Raw genomic sequence first — 12,843 nt, 5'->3', positions numbered from 1 at the left:
TGCGCGCCAGTCTGCAGCGCCCTCTGGGCGGACACGAGCGGCCTCCAGGTGTGTGGGGCTCCCAGGTGCCGGAGGGAACGCTTCGGGCCGCGGTGCTGGCCCCCAAGTGATGGGGCTTAGACCGATGGGTCCCCCCGCGCTTGTCCGACCGCAGGTGGGCTCCCCACGCCCGCCCTCCCCCGCGCGGGTTCCCCAGGTGCTTGCGTTCTGCCTGCACTTAACACGCTGGAAGCTCAGGAGGGGTGGGGGGAGGGGGGAGGAGTGTTCAGAGTCCTCCCATGGAAGACAGTGCCCTCTCTCTTGATCCTCGGAGCTAAAAGGAAAAATAAACAGCTTGGTGTCCAGGTGACCGCGGGCCTGCTGAAGAGGCACCCACCCGTTGAGCTCCTGGTCCTTCGTGGTTCCCTGAGCTGGGCCTCAGTGTTTCCATCCCCAGTCGGGCGCCTCAGTGCAGAAGGCTACGGAAGGCCTGCGGGTGGAGTGCAAAGGGCCCTGAGAGAAGCGGGGAGAGCCGCCTGGCCTGCCTGCAATCTGTGAGGAGGAGAAATGGTGCCAAATGACCTACGGACCTGAACCTGGAGGCCAAAGATGGCATCTTCCCCACCCACCTCTGCAGCCCCGACTGGGAACCAAGGGCTCCCGCGGCTTCTTGGCCTCTCACGCTGTCTCCAGTGTTTCTCCTTACGGATTAAACATTCCCGGGTCCTGGGTTATGCGGTTCCGGACAACTGGCCTGAGTCCCCGGATTCTCCCCGCCCTCCCAGCAGCTTCCTGCATCCCCACCTCAAGCCACAGTCCTCCATCTGAGTACTAACAGCCGGGCCCCCCAAACAGCGCCCCGCCCTGTTTGGCCCCTGCTCCTGAAAACCTGTTGGACCGCAGGCAGCTCTCCCTTTTGGGGTCTCAGTTTCCCCTTGTTGTAACGTACCCCGTGAATCACAGAAGGACACCTCAAGAAGTCGAATTAAAGAGTCACATTTATTGCAATCCGGGACTATGAGAGGCCATTCCCCAAATCTCATAGTAGTAAGAGGGCCGCAAAACCAGACTTGTAGAGGCAAAGATCACAAAGGTATTGATGACATCCCAAGGTTTGGAATGAGGAACCTGGTTTGCAAAAAAGCAGTTTACAGAAGCAGAAGCAGCATGTTATCTAAATTACAGTTTTGGGTCTCCGGAACACTGAGTCAACCGGGTCATATTAACTGGAGCCCTCTGACCTTGGGATAACTGTGCTGTCCTTCCCAGGTAAAGGAGAATGTGCTTTCTAAGACCAGTGTGACCACAACCAATGGGATATTCACAGTACAATCAATAGGGTATTTAATCGAATGGGATAATTTATGTAATTCAGAAAATCAAAATAACTTTTCTATTACTTTAGCAAACAAATAAGTACAGAAACCAAACAGCAGGGTTAAAGTTAAACTATAGTTTCTACTTGAGATGATTGCTACCATACTTGACCCTCTGTGTCCAAGGGGGGTGATAGAGCCTCATCTGGGTTCGTGGGACCTGATGCGAGTCCCACTGCCTCGGTTTCTCAGGTCATCCAGCATCAGGGCAGCAGCAGGCTGGGCCCCTCCGCAGCTCAGGGAGTCCTGCTGGGCTAGAAAGTCCTTCTGACAGAAAGCTATGCGGGTGTCTGCAGTCTGGTTAGCTCTCTTGTCTTTTTAACCCAATATGGAGGAAATATTGGTCAGTTTGGAATCTTGTCTTTCTCTACCGCACAAAATAAAAAAACTGGAGTTGGGAGGGTGTGCTAGTGGGGTTTTTTTTGTATTATAGAAATTACCAGTTTATTGTTTCTTTCAGAATCTATTTTTTTTTAACTATATTTTATTGATTTTTTACAGAGAGGAAGGGAGAGGGATAGAGAGTTAGAAACATCGATGAGAGAGAAACATTGATCAGCTGCCTCCTGCACACCACCTACTGGGGATGTGCTGGCAACCAAGGTATATGCCCTTGACCAGAATTGAACCTGGGACCCTTGAGTCCGCAGGCTGACGCTCTAGCCACTGAGCCAAACCGGCTAGGGCTTTCAGAATCTATTTGCTCCAGATCAATGTGTATTTCTTTGGGCCAATTAGGAAGAGACGGGGCCCCAAGAATGACACATATACAGAGAAGGGAAGTAGAGGGTCAGGACACGCCTTGAGCCGGCTGACCCCTGGCCTGCTGTGATCATCCAACACATCTCGCGGAAGCCACGTGCCCCTCGCCATCACCAGCGTGGGCAGCACAACACTGTCTTAAAATCCTATGTGTAGTGTTCACAGATTACATGAATGTGCTATAAAAGTACATTTTCCAACGGGAGGAAAATGGAGTGGGGGCAGTGAGGAGAGCATTTAAGTTTATTATGTATTCCTAGATGCTTATGAGAACATATACTTTAACGTTTTAAATTGGAAGTTATTTCCTAAATCAGTGAAGATGCTTTCAACCTCGAGTAACAGCTCCCATTCAGACTATTTGAGTAATAGGGCAATTATGGCACCCGGCCAGTGTGGCTCGGTGGTTGAGCACTGGCTCATAAACCAGGAGGTCATGGTTTGATTCCCAGTCAGGGCATATGCCCCGGTTGCGGGCTCGATCCCCAATGGGGGGCATGCAGTGATCAATGATTCTCTCTCATCAATGTTTCTGTCTATCCCTCTCCCTTCCTCTTTCTAAAATCAATAAAAACACATTTTTCAAAATAGGACAATTATTGCATGTACCTGTACCTGCATAATCCACTGAACAGCCCAAACCTCCACAGCACTGAAACGAAGGCCCTCCCACCCTTCGGCTCTGCCACCCGTGTTGCTCCATCCTCAGAGTGGTGGCAAGACGGGCATTGTTTCCAGGCATCAGAGCTAACAGAGTCATGCCCGCAAACAAGGCCCCCTTCTAGTGTTTTCCTCAGGAATAAGGAAATAGCTCCCTGAAGCCCCCCTCTACACACACACACACACACACACACACACACACACACACAACACAACACACAACGCACTTCTTTTCCCACCTCACTGGCCTGAAGTGGGTCCCATGCCTTCATGAAGCCATCACTAGGATGAACGTCAGCACCAGTGTGGGTGTGGATTCACCTTCAATGGCTCGGGGAAGCCATGGCCACGGCCATTCAGTACTTTGACTTCTTAAAGAGTATGTGTAAGATGCATGTAAGGGCATTCTGCTTCGAGATGATACAAAACACAAAAAATTAAAAATGGAATTATCGCCGTAACCGGTTTGGCTTGCTGGATAGAGCGTTGGCTTGAGGACTGAAAGGTCCCAGGTTCGATTCCAGTCAAGGGCATGTACCTGGGTTGCGGGCACATCCCCAGTGGGAGATGTGCAGGAGGCAGTTGATCGATGTTTCTCTCTCATCAATGTTTCTAGCTATCTCCCTTCCTCTCTGTGAAAAATCAATAAAATATATTTTAAAAAATAAAAATAAAAATGGAATTATCATATAATCTAGCAAGTCCACCTCTGGGCATATACCCCAAAGAATTAAAAGCAGGGACCGAACAGATATTTGCACACCCATGTGTATAGCAGCTCTATTCACAATAGCCCCAAAGGTGGAAGCCATCCAAAAATCCATTGACAAATGAATGGATAAACAAAATGTGGTAAATACATACAATAGGGTATTATTCAGTCCTCAAAGGAGGGAAATCCTGTCACATGCTACAACCCCTGTGAACCTTGAAGACTTGAAGCTAAGTGAAATAAGCCAGTCACAAAAGGACCAATACACATGTATAGAGTAGTCAAGTTCAGAGGCAGAAAACAAAGGTGGCTGCCAGGGATTGGAAGGATGGGGGAGGGGCACGAGGCATTATTTTTTAATGGATATGGAGTTTTATTTTGGGAAGACAAAGAAAGTTCTGGAGATGGATGGCGGTGGTTTTTGCACAACAATGTGAAATTACTTAATGCCACTGCACTGTACACTTAAATGGTTAAAATGGTAAATTTTATGCTATGTTCAATTTACAAAAAATGCAAAAAAAAAACCCACCCCACTCTCAATTGCTAAAAAATAAAAAATAATAAACACCTGTGCAACTACCACCCAGTTCATCAGTTCTTAACATGATGTCTTTTTTCTTTTCTTTCTTTCTTTTTTTATAATATATTTTATTGATTTTTTACAGAGAGGAAGGGAGAGAGACAGAGAGCCAGAAACATCAATGAGAGAGAAACATCGATCAGCTGCCTCCTGCACATCTCCTACTGGGGATGTGCCAGCAACCCAGGTACATGCCCTTGACCGGAATTGAACCCGGGACCCTTCAGTCCGCAGGCCGACGCTGTATCCACTGAGCCACACCAGTTTCAGCTTCTTTTCTTTCTTTATGAAATGAAACATCACAGATTCAACTGAGTTTTCTCAGTCGTGTTTTGAGGTGTGTCCGTGTTGACACATGTGGCTCTGGGTCATTTATCTTGATTGCTGTATTATAATTCATCACGTGCGCATGCCGTGCTCTATGAATCCCTGGACATTTACTTGTTTCCAGCTTTTCAAAGCTACACGCAATGCTACCGTCAATTCTGTACCTTTCTCCTTGAGTGCACGTGAGCCTTTCTCTGGAACAGTGGTTCTCAACCTTCCTGATGCCGCGGCCCTTTAATGCAGTCCGTCATGTGGTGACCCCCAATTTCATTGTTACAAATTGAACATAATTAAAGCATAGTGAGTAGTCACAAAAACAATATGTAATTATATATGTGTTTTCTGATGGTCTTAGGCGACCCCTGTGAAAGGGTCGGGTCGTTCGACCCCCAAAGGGGTCGCGACCCACAGGTTGAGAACCGCTGCTCTAGAAGTAGCCGGAGTGCCTGGGTTTTAGGAATAAATAGCGTCACCTTTCTTACACACTGCTCCAGGTGATTTCTCTAAACACACTGCTTCCAAAGGGCTTCTAGCAATTTTCACTCCGGGCAAGAGTTGTGAGAGCTCCCATTCCTCTCCATCCTCTGTATGACCTGGCATTTATTGGACCTTTTCTCTTTTGCCAGCCTGACGCAGGTAAAATGATATCTCATTGTCACTGGATTTTGAATGGCCCTCCCTTTATGAAACATTTTGCCGGAGCCCTTTGTTGCTGACTGCTCGTCCGGGCACTCCCGGCTGCTTCCCACATCTGTTTTCCTCCCCTTTTCCAGTAAAAGCACTCCTAAATGTCAGCTGGCCTCACGGCCACTGGAAATACAGACTCTTCCCCGCACCTCCTACAGCTCCATGGAGCCACGTGATCAGGGCTGAGGCAGAAGTGCTGCATGTATGTGCCTTCGGGGAAGTGTCAGAGGAAGGAGGCATGTCTGTCTCCGTGCCTCTTCTCTTTCCTCTTGGCTGGAATGCAGATGTGATGGCTGCAGCTGGAGCAGTCATCTGGGACCAAGAGGCCATGCCTGACAGAGGAACGGGCTAGAAGGAGTGAGGGTCCCTGGCCCAGGAGGCACCACGCCAGCCCTGGACTGCCCACCCAGACATGCACACGACGGAGAAAGACACCTCTGCGTTGCTGCCCTGGTCTCCTGGCTTTTCTGTCCCTGGCCAGCAAATCTAATCCTAACAATACGCTGTCAATTCCTCCTTCTATATACGACCAACAGGGTGCCGGGAGGACAGTTTCCCCGGGGAGAAGGGAGAGAGAAATGTCTCTCAGATGCCATCAGCAAAGGTCTGCAGGCCCTGGCCGGGTAGCTCTGTTGGTTAGAGCATCATCCTGATACGCCAAGGAAGTGGGTTTGATCCCTGGTCAGGGCACATACAAGAATCAAACAATGAAGGCATAAATAAGTGGAACAACAAGCCGATGTTTCTCTCTCTTGCCCTTCCTCGCTCTCTCTCAAATCAATTTAAAAAATTTAAATAAATTAATAAACACCCAGGGACCCAGCCAGTCTCCCAGTGCTGGACTGCCTGTTAGATTCTGGATTTGACTCAAGGCACCTAACAACCTCTGTCCCCAAAAGCAGTGGAGACCAGAGGGCCTTGTTTGAGGAAGGAAGTGTTTTCAGAGTCGGCAGCCCCGGCTCCTCGGGGCCCCTCTTCGGGGTGCAAGCTCCACGGCCCCGACCTGCGTGGGGCTCTGTGGAAGCCCCTGTCCCACACCGACTGGGGGGTGCTTGTGTCCACTGTGAGGTGTGGGAACTGAGGACTGTGGGAAGTTGGCTGCTTTTAAGCAACGAATACGTTTGCTCTGACAGGTGTTGAGAACTGCTCTGCTCTCTCCCACGCTCAGGAAGCTCTGAAACCACAGGTGAAGGGGTTATTTTGAGTGGACTTGACAGCCATTCCTCACTTCCTGTCCTCACCTCCCAACCCTTTCCCCCTGCCCCCCGCCACCCTGCCCTCCTTCACTGTGTCCATTTCTCATGAATAGTTTCCCACGCCTTCTCAGTTGCCTCTAGTATTTGCTAGAATGTCAGCAGGAGGGAGAAAGAATGAATACATCACTGGAATTTACACGTCCAAATCGGAAAATTCACCTCCCCCAAGTGGTCCCATTGGGAGACTGATGCTGCCCATCCCATCAGCCCAGGATAGCTTCCTCCTCCTGCCCTCCTTCTCCCTCCTCCCCTCCTCTCCTTCCTCCCTCCCCTCCCCTCCTCCTCCTCCTCTTCCCCCTTCCTCCTTTCCCTCCTCTTCCTCTTCTTCCCCTCTCCCCCCCCCTCCTCCTCCTCCTTCTCCTTTCTGAGGAGGGTGGAGATATTGCTTTGGTAAATGTGTCCAGAGCCCCAGTGATGCCCCGCTCCAGGAAGCAACACTCCGCGAGCCTTCCAGGTAAATTGGGATTCCTGGAGCTGTGCTCTCGGACTTCGCATCTGCTGGCTCCCAGCCTGGATGGTGGCCCTGGAAGGGGGCCATGCGGCAGCGTGACAGCCACTGGAGGACCTGCCGGGATCAGCCCAGATGCTGGAGATACACAAATAGAACGTAAGATCCTCAAGTCCGAGGAGGACACACGCTTTGGAGAGAGACATATAAACAATCATAACACAAAGAAGTGCCTGTCACACCACCCTGTATTCCCAGCAGCTGGCAGGGACAATGGATTCGGAATACAGAGAAAACCTTCCAGAAGGTCCCAGGGAGAGGGAGAAGCCATCAGAGCGCGTGTTCAGATGAAGGAAGGTGACTTGGGCTGTGGATTAGTTCCCCGTGGCTGCGGAAACACATTCCTGACTACGAATCTGGTAGCTTAAAATGTCGATGAGAGGGGGCCACGTAGGAAACCTGACAAGCTCACAGGAGGCCTGCGTGGCGGCCTTACAAACTCAGAGACCAGAGTCACCACATCGCACGGTCTGCACATGAAAATTCCTAGCTAAAGGCAGGCCACGACTGGTAGTCACATCCTGGGCTTGTAGCGTCCTTGACAAAGGTCAGTCTTTCCCATAAGTATGTCTGTCTACTGTCCTTTTGCATCTGAGATAACATGCCTTTGGAATGTTAGAGCATCCCTCAGGGCACACCCACGCATCAGAGCAGGAGACCACACAATCCCTCCTTGGTATCCTATTCCCGAATACCATCTCCACGTGCTGTAAATGGTAATTATTAACCATCCACACTCACCAATATACTAGTAAAAGTACGTCTTTCCGTTTCACTTTTAGCCAGGCCTAGAGATTTCCCTGTGTTGCCTTCTCCCACCCACTTAACCTACCACCGATTAAGGTCATGTAACCCCTCTTATGTCTCCTCGTTTGACGCTAACATATAAAATAAGCTTCAAAACGTCCATTTTCTCAATTCCTTGGGATTTTGTTTCCTGGCAGTTGTCAGCTTGGCTCAAATAAACTCATGAAAATTCTCTACAGGTTTGGACAGTTCTTACAGCAACAAAAATAACACAGTTTTATTCCCTTACTGCCTGGAAGCCAGAAATCCCAAATCAGTTTTACTGGGTCGAAACCAAGGGATCAGCAGGCCTGCACTCCCTCCAGAGGCTCTACGAGAGAATCCGTTCCTCTCCCAACTTCCAGGGGCTGCCAGCATTCCTCGGCTTGTGGTGGCAACACACGTACCTTAAGCGCCAACATCTTCATTCTCTTTCTGCGTTATCTTCACATCACCGTCTCTTCTGTGATAAAAACTCCCTCTTATAAGGATACAGGTGATTGCATTTAGAACCCACGTGGATAATCCCCCCATCTAAGGATGCTTACCTGAATCACATCTGCAAATCTGCAAAGACCCCTCTCCGCCCATTCTTATTTTCATTTATTTTTATTTTATTTTTTGCCATGGAAGGTAACATACACAAGTCCCAGAGATTGGGACATGGCTATTTTGGGGACTATTATTTAGCCAACCACCGGCAGATAGAGTAGAGCGAGGCCATGCCAGGTGGGAAACCCAGCAGAGAACAGGCAAGGAAGCAAGAAAGAGGTTCAGAATGTGCAGGAACTGGAGGGGATCTGAGTGGCCTGGATAGGCCAGAGCACAGGCCCTTTGGCCAGAGCTGGGTCACATGGAGACAGCCTGTGTCACTTTGCGAGCCACCGGTGGGCGGGCCTTGGCCAGAGGAGTCACTGACCTTTCAGAGCAGAGGAGGGGCTCGATGACAAGGTCCACACGTTAGAAAGTCCTCTGCCACGGCAGGCGGAAGACGGCAGGTGGGCACACAGGGAAGGCAGCGGAGGGAAAGGACCACGCCTGCCTTGAGGGGTGGCAGTGAAGACGGGGAGATGGGGAAGGGGCAGGAATGAAAACTATGGAAGAGGCAGAATGCAATTAGGCTGGGGGATGGATGAGGGAGAGGATGGGTGAAATTTTGAAAATCAGTGGTAGTATCATTCCATCTGGTCTATGTTAACAGAGAGGCCAAACCGAGGGTGCAGTGGCTGCGGGGACCGGGGCAGTGATGGGCGCTGAAGTCTTTCATTAGCTCCCCCCGGTGGCTCTTGACTCAGTTCTGGGTCATCTCCAGAGCAACCTTTGTTGGAGGCTTGGACCGGAAGCTCTTCTGAAGGTAGGTGTGCCGATGCCAGCCACACCCTCCCAGGTGTAATCTGGCTGATTCACCCTGAGCCACTTCCTAGGGTGGGGTGGCTTGCCACAAACCCCGTTTCCCCTCTTTCCTGGTCCTCCTGCCCAGGACCCGGTGTTTGAGAAGCTTCTGGCTGGCTGTGACTCAGCCCCCTGCCGGGAGGAAGTGCTGATTCCTTGCACTTAGGGCAGGTAAGCTGCAGGCCAGTTCTTTCTCACCTACTTACCCTCTCAGCTAGCAACTGTATGCACTTTCCTGTTGCAAATTCTTAGCGGCTATTTTAGCTGTGTGTCCTTGAGCAAGTAACTTAACCTCTCTGTGCCTTACTTTGTTCCTCTATGAATTGGAGAAATGCTAGTGCCTACCTCAGAGAGTTGTTGTGAGGATTAAATCAGCACTGTGAAGGGCTAGTACAGTACCTGGCACACAGGTAAGTGCTGCCTGAACCTTAGTGATGTTGAAGATGTGACTGTGGGACTGGGAGAGGCAGACACACTTGGGTTTGAACCTTAGTTTTACAGTCCTCTCCCCACACAACCTGGGGGAAATCCCTGAAACGGTCTGAACTCAGATTGTGGCGATTAAGTGAAATAATGCACTTTACCTGGCATCAGACCAGGGAAATAGAAATAATTCTTAGAGAAGTTAGGCAATCTCAAGCCCCCAGGAGACTCTGGCGTGGGTTCCGAAGGTATTCCTGAGCTCAGGGTCGCCAGGCTGTAAAAGGCGGGATGTTACGTAGGAGCAGGTGCCTGTGTGAGGTGAGCTTTACCTCCAGCCTCAGGAGGCCTGTGCAAATTCACTTCTCAGCCAGACTCCCTCACCGAGACTGTATTAGGCAGAGGTTGCACACTGGGAGCCCGCAGCTCTGCGTTGGGCCTGTAGACATTTGCTCTCACTGTGCTTAAAAGGAGACTTTTGCTGGGCCGTGTGGCTCAGTGGTTGAATGTCAACCCATGTACCAAAAGGTCCCCGGTTCGATTCCCGGTCAGGGCACATTGCTCGGGTTTCTGGGCTTGATCCTTAGCCGAGAGCCTGCAGGAGGCCGCCAACTGTGTTGATGCATCGATGCTTCTCTCTCTCCCTCTCCCTCTTTCTCTCAAACCAGTAACATTTCTTTTTTTTTTTTTTTAAAGGAGATTTCCTTAAGGGAATTGCACATAATCCAGCTTTCTAAATTTCCCCACGTGGCTATCACTATGGCTCAACTCTCAAGGCAGACACCTACCAATGATCCACGGTGGCTCTTTAACCAGCAAAACATTGATTTGTTGGCAGAACTCTCTTTCACTGAAGCATAACCACACAATAGAGGGCGCGCTCACACTGCCCAGCGGAAAGGACGCAAGGGCTGGCTGTGCGGAGTGGCAGAAACCAAGCGATGTCCTGACCAGTCTGACTTCCACATTTCAGCAGCTTCTGGGTCTCACATGCTTTTCCAGTGGCACAGGTGTGTGTGTGTGTGTGTGTGTGTGTGTGTGTGGTGTGTGTGTATCTCCACCACGCTGCTTTCAATTTCCTTGTCATCTCCATTATGGCAGCTGGATACCTCTGAGCAGGGCTTCTATTACTTATATTAGAACCAAGAAAAAATATTAAAATGCTGTAAAGTTACTTAATCATATCTTCAATAGTTTTTCTACTGAGTCAGTGATTTTTCTGCAACTTTAATCAAGAGCTTGTTTGCAGAAACATAAAGGAGCTCCAAACCAAATGTTTTGAGGTGGTCATGCAGGCAAATTAAAAAAACAACCACCATAAAACTTTTTCGTTAACTCACTACAGCAGGAGTCAGAGTCCTCACTGGCCCTGTGTGTCACATATTCTCATTTAACCCTCAATTTTAGGAGGTGGGTATCATTTCCCTTTCCGACACCACCAGGAAACTAAGGCTTAAAAGATACAACTGTTTACCTAGTAATGTAAAAGCGAAAGGGTTTGGAACCTGGGCATTCTAATTCCAGAGTCCAAACTGATGCATTACACCCTGATGTCCAAGAAAATTTGAACTAATGTTAGTTTAGCAAATTCCTCAATTACCAAGTAGAATACAGGTCAACTTCATTTGGCTTAAGATCCTGGTAAATAACTAGGAAAAGAATTTCTATCACTGGAATGTAAAAGAAATTGTCTACAGAACTTGGAGGTAAAGTTCAACAAAAATTTTAAGCTTGTATGATCTACTAGAGGCCCAGTGCACGAAATTTGTGCACTGGGGGGGGGGGTGCAGGGGAGAGTCCCTTCAGCCAAGCCTGTGCCCTCTTGCAGTCCGGGAGCCCTCTGGGGATGTCTGGGGAGTGGGCCTAAGCCGTCAGTTGAACATTGTTAGTGCTGCTGCGGTGGGAGAGGCTCCTGCCACCGGCACTGCGCTTGCCAGCCGTGAGCTTAGCTTTTGGCTCAGTGGCGCTCCCCTTGTGGGAGCACACTGACCACCAGGGGCATCTCCTGCATTGAGTGTCTGTCCCAATGGTCAGTGCACATCATAGTGATGTCAATTTGCACGTTAGCCTTTTATTACATAGGACTAGAGGCCTGAGGCTGAAATTTGTGCAAGAGTAGGCCTTACATCCCCCAGCTGCCGGCACCGGCTTCCCTCGCAGCCCTGGCTTTGTCCGGAAGGTCATCCAGGACATCCAGTCTAATTAGCACATTATGCTTTTATTATACTGTAGCTGTTAGGTTCTTGGCATCAAGTATCCCTCAGATCCAATGTTCTGTGGGAAGTCAGGATATTATTCCTCCTTCACAGGTAACTTCAAGGCCTAGAGCAGTGACGGCAAACCTATGACCCGCGTGTTAGAGGTGACACGCAAACTCATTTTTTTGGTTGCTTTTTCTTTGTTAAATGTAATTTAAATATATAAAATAAATATCAAAAATCTAAGTCTTTGTTTTACTATGGTTGCAAGTATCAAAAAGTTTCTATATGTGACACAGCACCAGAGTTAAGTTAGGGTTTTTCAAAAAGCTGACACGCCGAGCTCAGAAGGTTCGCCATCACTGGCCTAGAGGGTTGTTTGCCCACATTCCTCAGGGCCCAAGCTAGGCCTACCTGCCTGCCTCCCTCCTTGGGAGCACTGGATGCCACAGAACTCCATTCCTTCTCACCCGTTTTCACAGATGAATTTACTGAAAGCCGGGGCACCAGCTCCCCCTCAGATATGTTAGTCGGGTCCTCCTAAGTATGGTAGACAGTGAATAGTGCTCCTTAGGGGTTTCTCTGCCCTCCCCCTAAACCTGAGAAACCAATCATAAGGGCAAGTAGAATACCACGTTTAGGTTACTAAGCAAAGAGTGGGAGGGTATATTATTGACTTCCTTTTGAAAATCTTAATTTCCATCACTACGAACTGGGGTACGTCAACAATTTCATAAGGGTTGATTGCAGCTCAGAATAGAGCCAAATCAAGGTAACATGAAAACTGAGGATATACAATGTGTACAATGAAAATTCCTTTTCACTTGTATGTAATCTCCATTTGGATGCTATCAAATTATGTGTGGTTTTTACTTTAAATAGCTATAGAAGGGATAGGAAAAGGGAAATAGCATTAGCATTAGTTGTGAATTAGGTAATTCTTAAGATCAATGAGGATTTAGAACTAGTACTACCCTGGGGTAAAGCACTGAACTTCTGAGTTCACAAACCCAAAATGTATAATCACTCTATGTAACTAGACAGAAATCCTGAAATTGATCAAAAGTGAGGACTGATACCATGAGAGGGATCAGTTGCTCCAGACTGGTGACCATGCAATAAAAATATTTTTTGTTTTCCTTAAGTCAGAATAAACTTGAATGGGCAATCTGAATTAAACTGAGGTACAAAGGGGTA

General features: G+C 48.8%; 1 protein-coding gene across 1 annotated transcript in view; it reads right to left on the bottom strand.

The window, feature by feature from the left end:
• Positions 1-445, bottom strand: part of SDC1 (syndecan 1) — a 22,167-nt gene extending 21,722 nt beyond the window's left edge. The window contains exon 1 of the mRNA XM_006767549.2: positions 377-445. Within this exon, the coding sequence (XP_006767612.1) occupies positions 377-430 (54 nt within the window). The 5' untranslated portion in view covers positions 431-445. The remainder of the gene's footprint in view (positions 1-376) is intronic.
• Positions 446-12,843: the final 12,398 nt, after the last annotated feature.

This window comes from Myotis davidii, unplaced genomic scaffold (assembly GCF_000327345.1).
Source record: "Myotis davidii unplaced genomic scaffold, ASM32734v1 scaffold238, whole genome shotgun sequence".
In the NCBI taxonomy this organism is placed as follows: Eukaryota; Metazoa; Chordata; class Mammalia; order Chiroptera; family Vespertilionidae; genus Myotis; species Myotis davidii.
The sequence above is the reverse complement of the archived record's forward strand: the minus strand, read 5'-3'. Positions and strand labels throughout refer to the sequence as shown.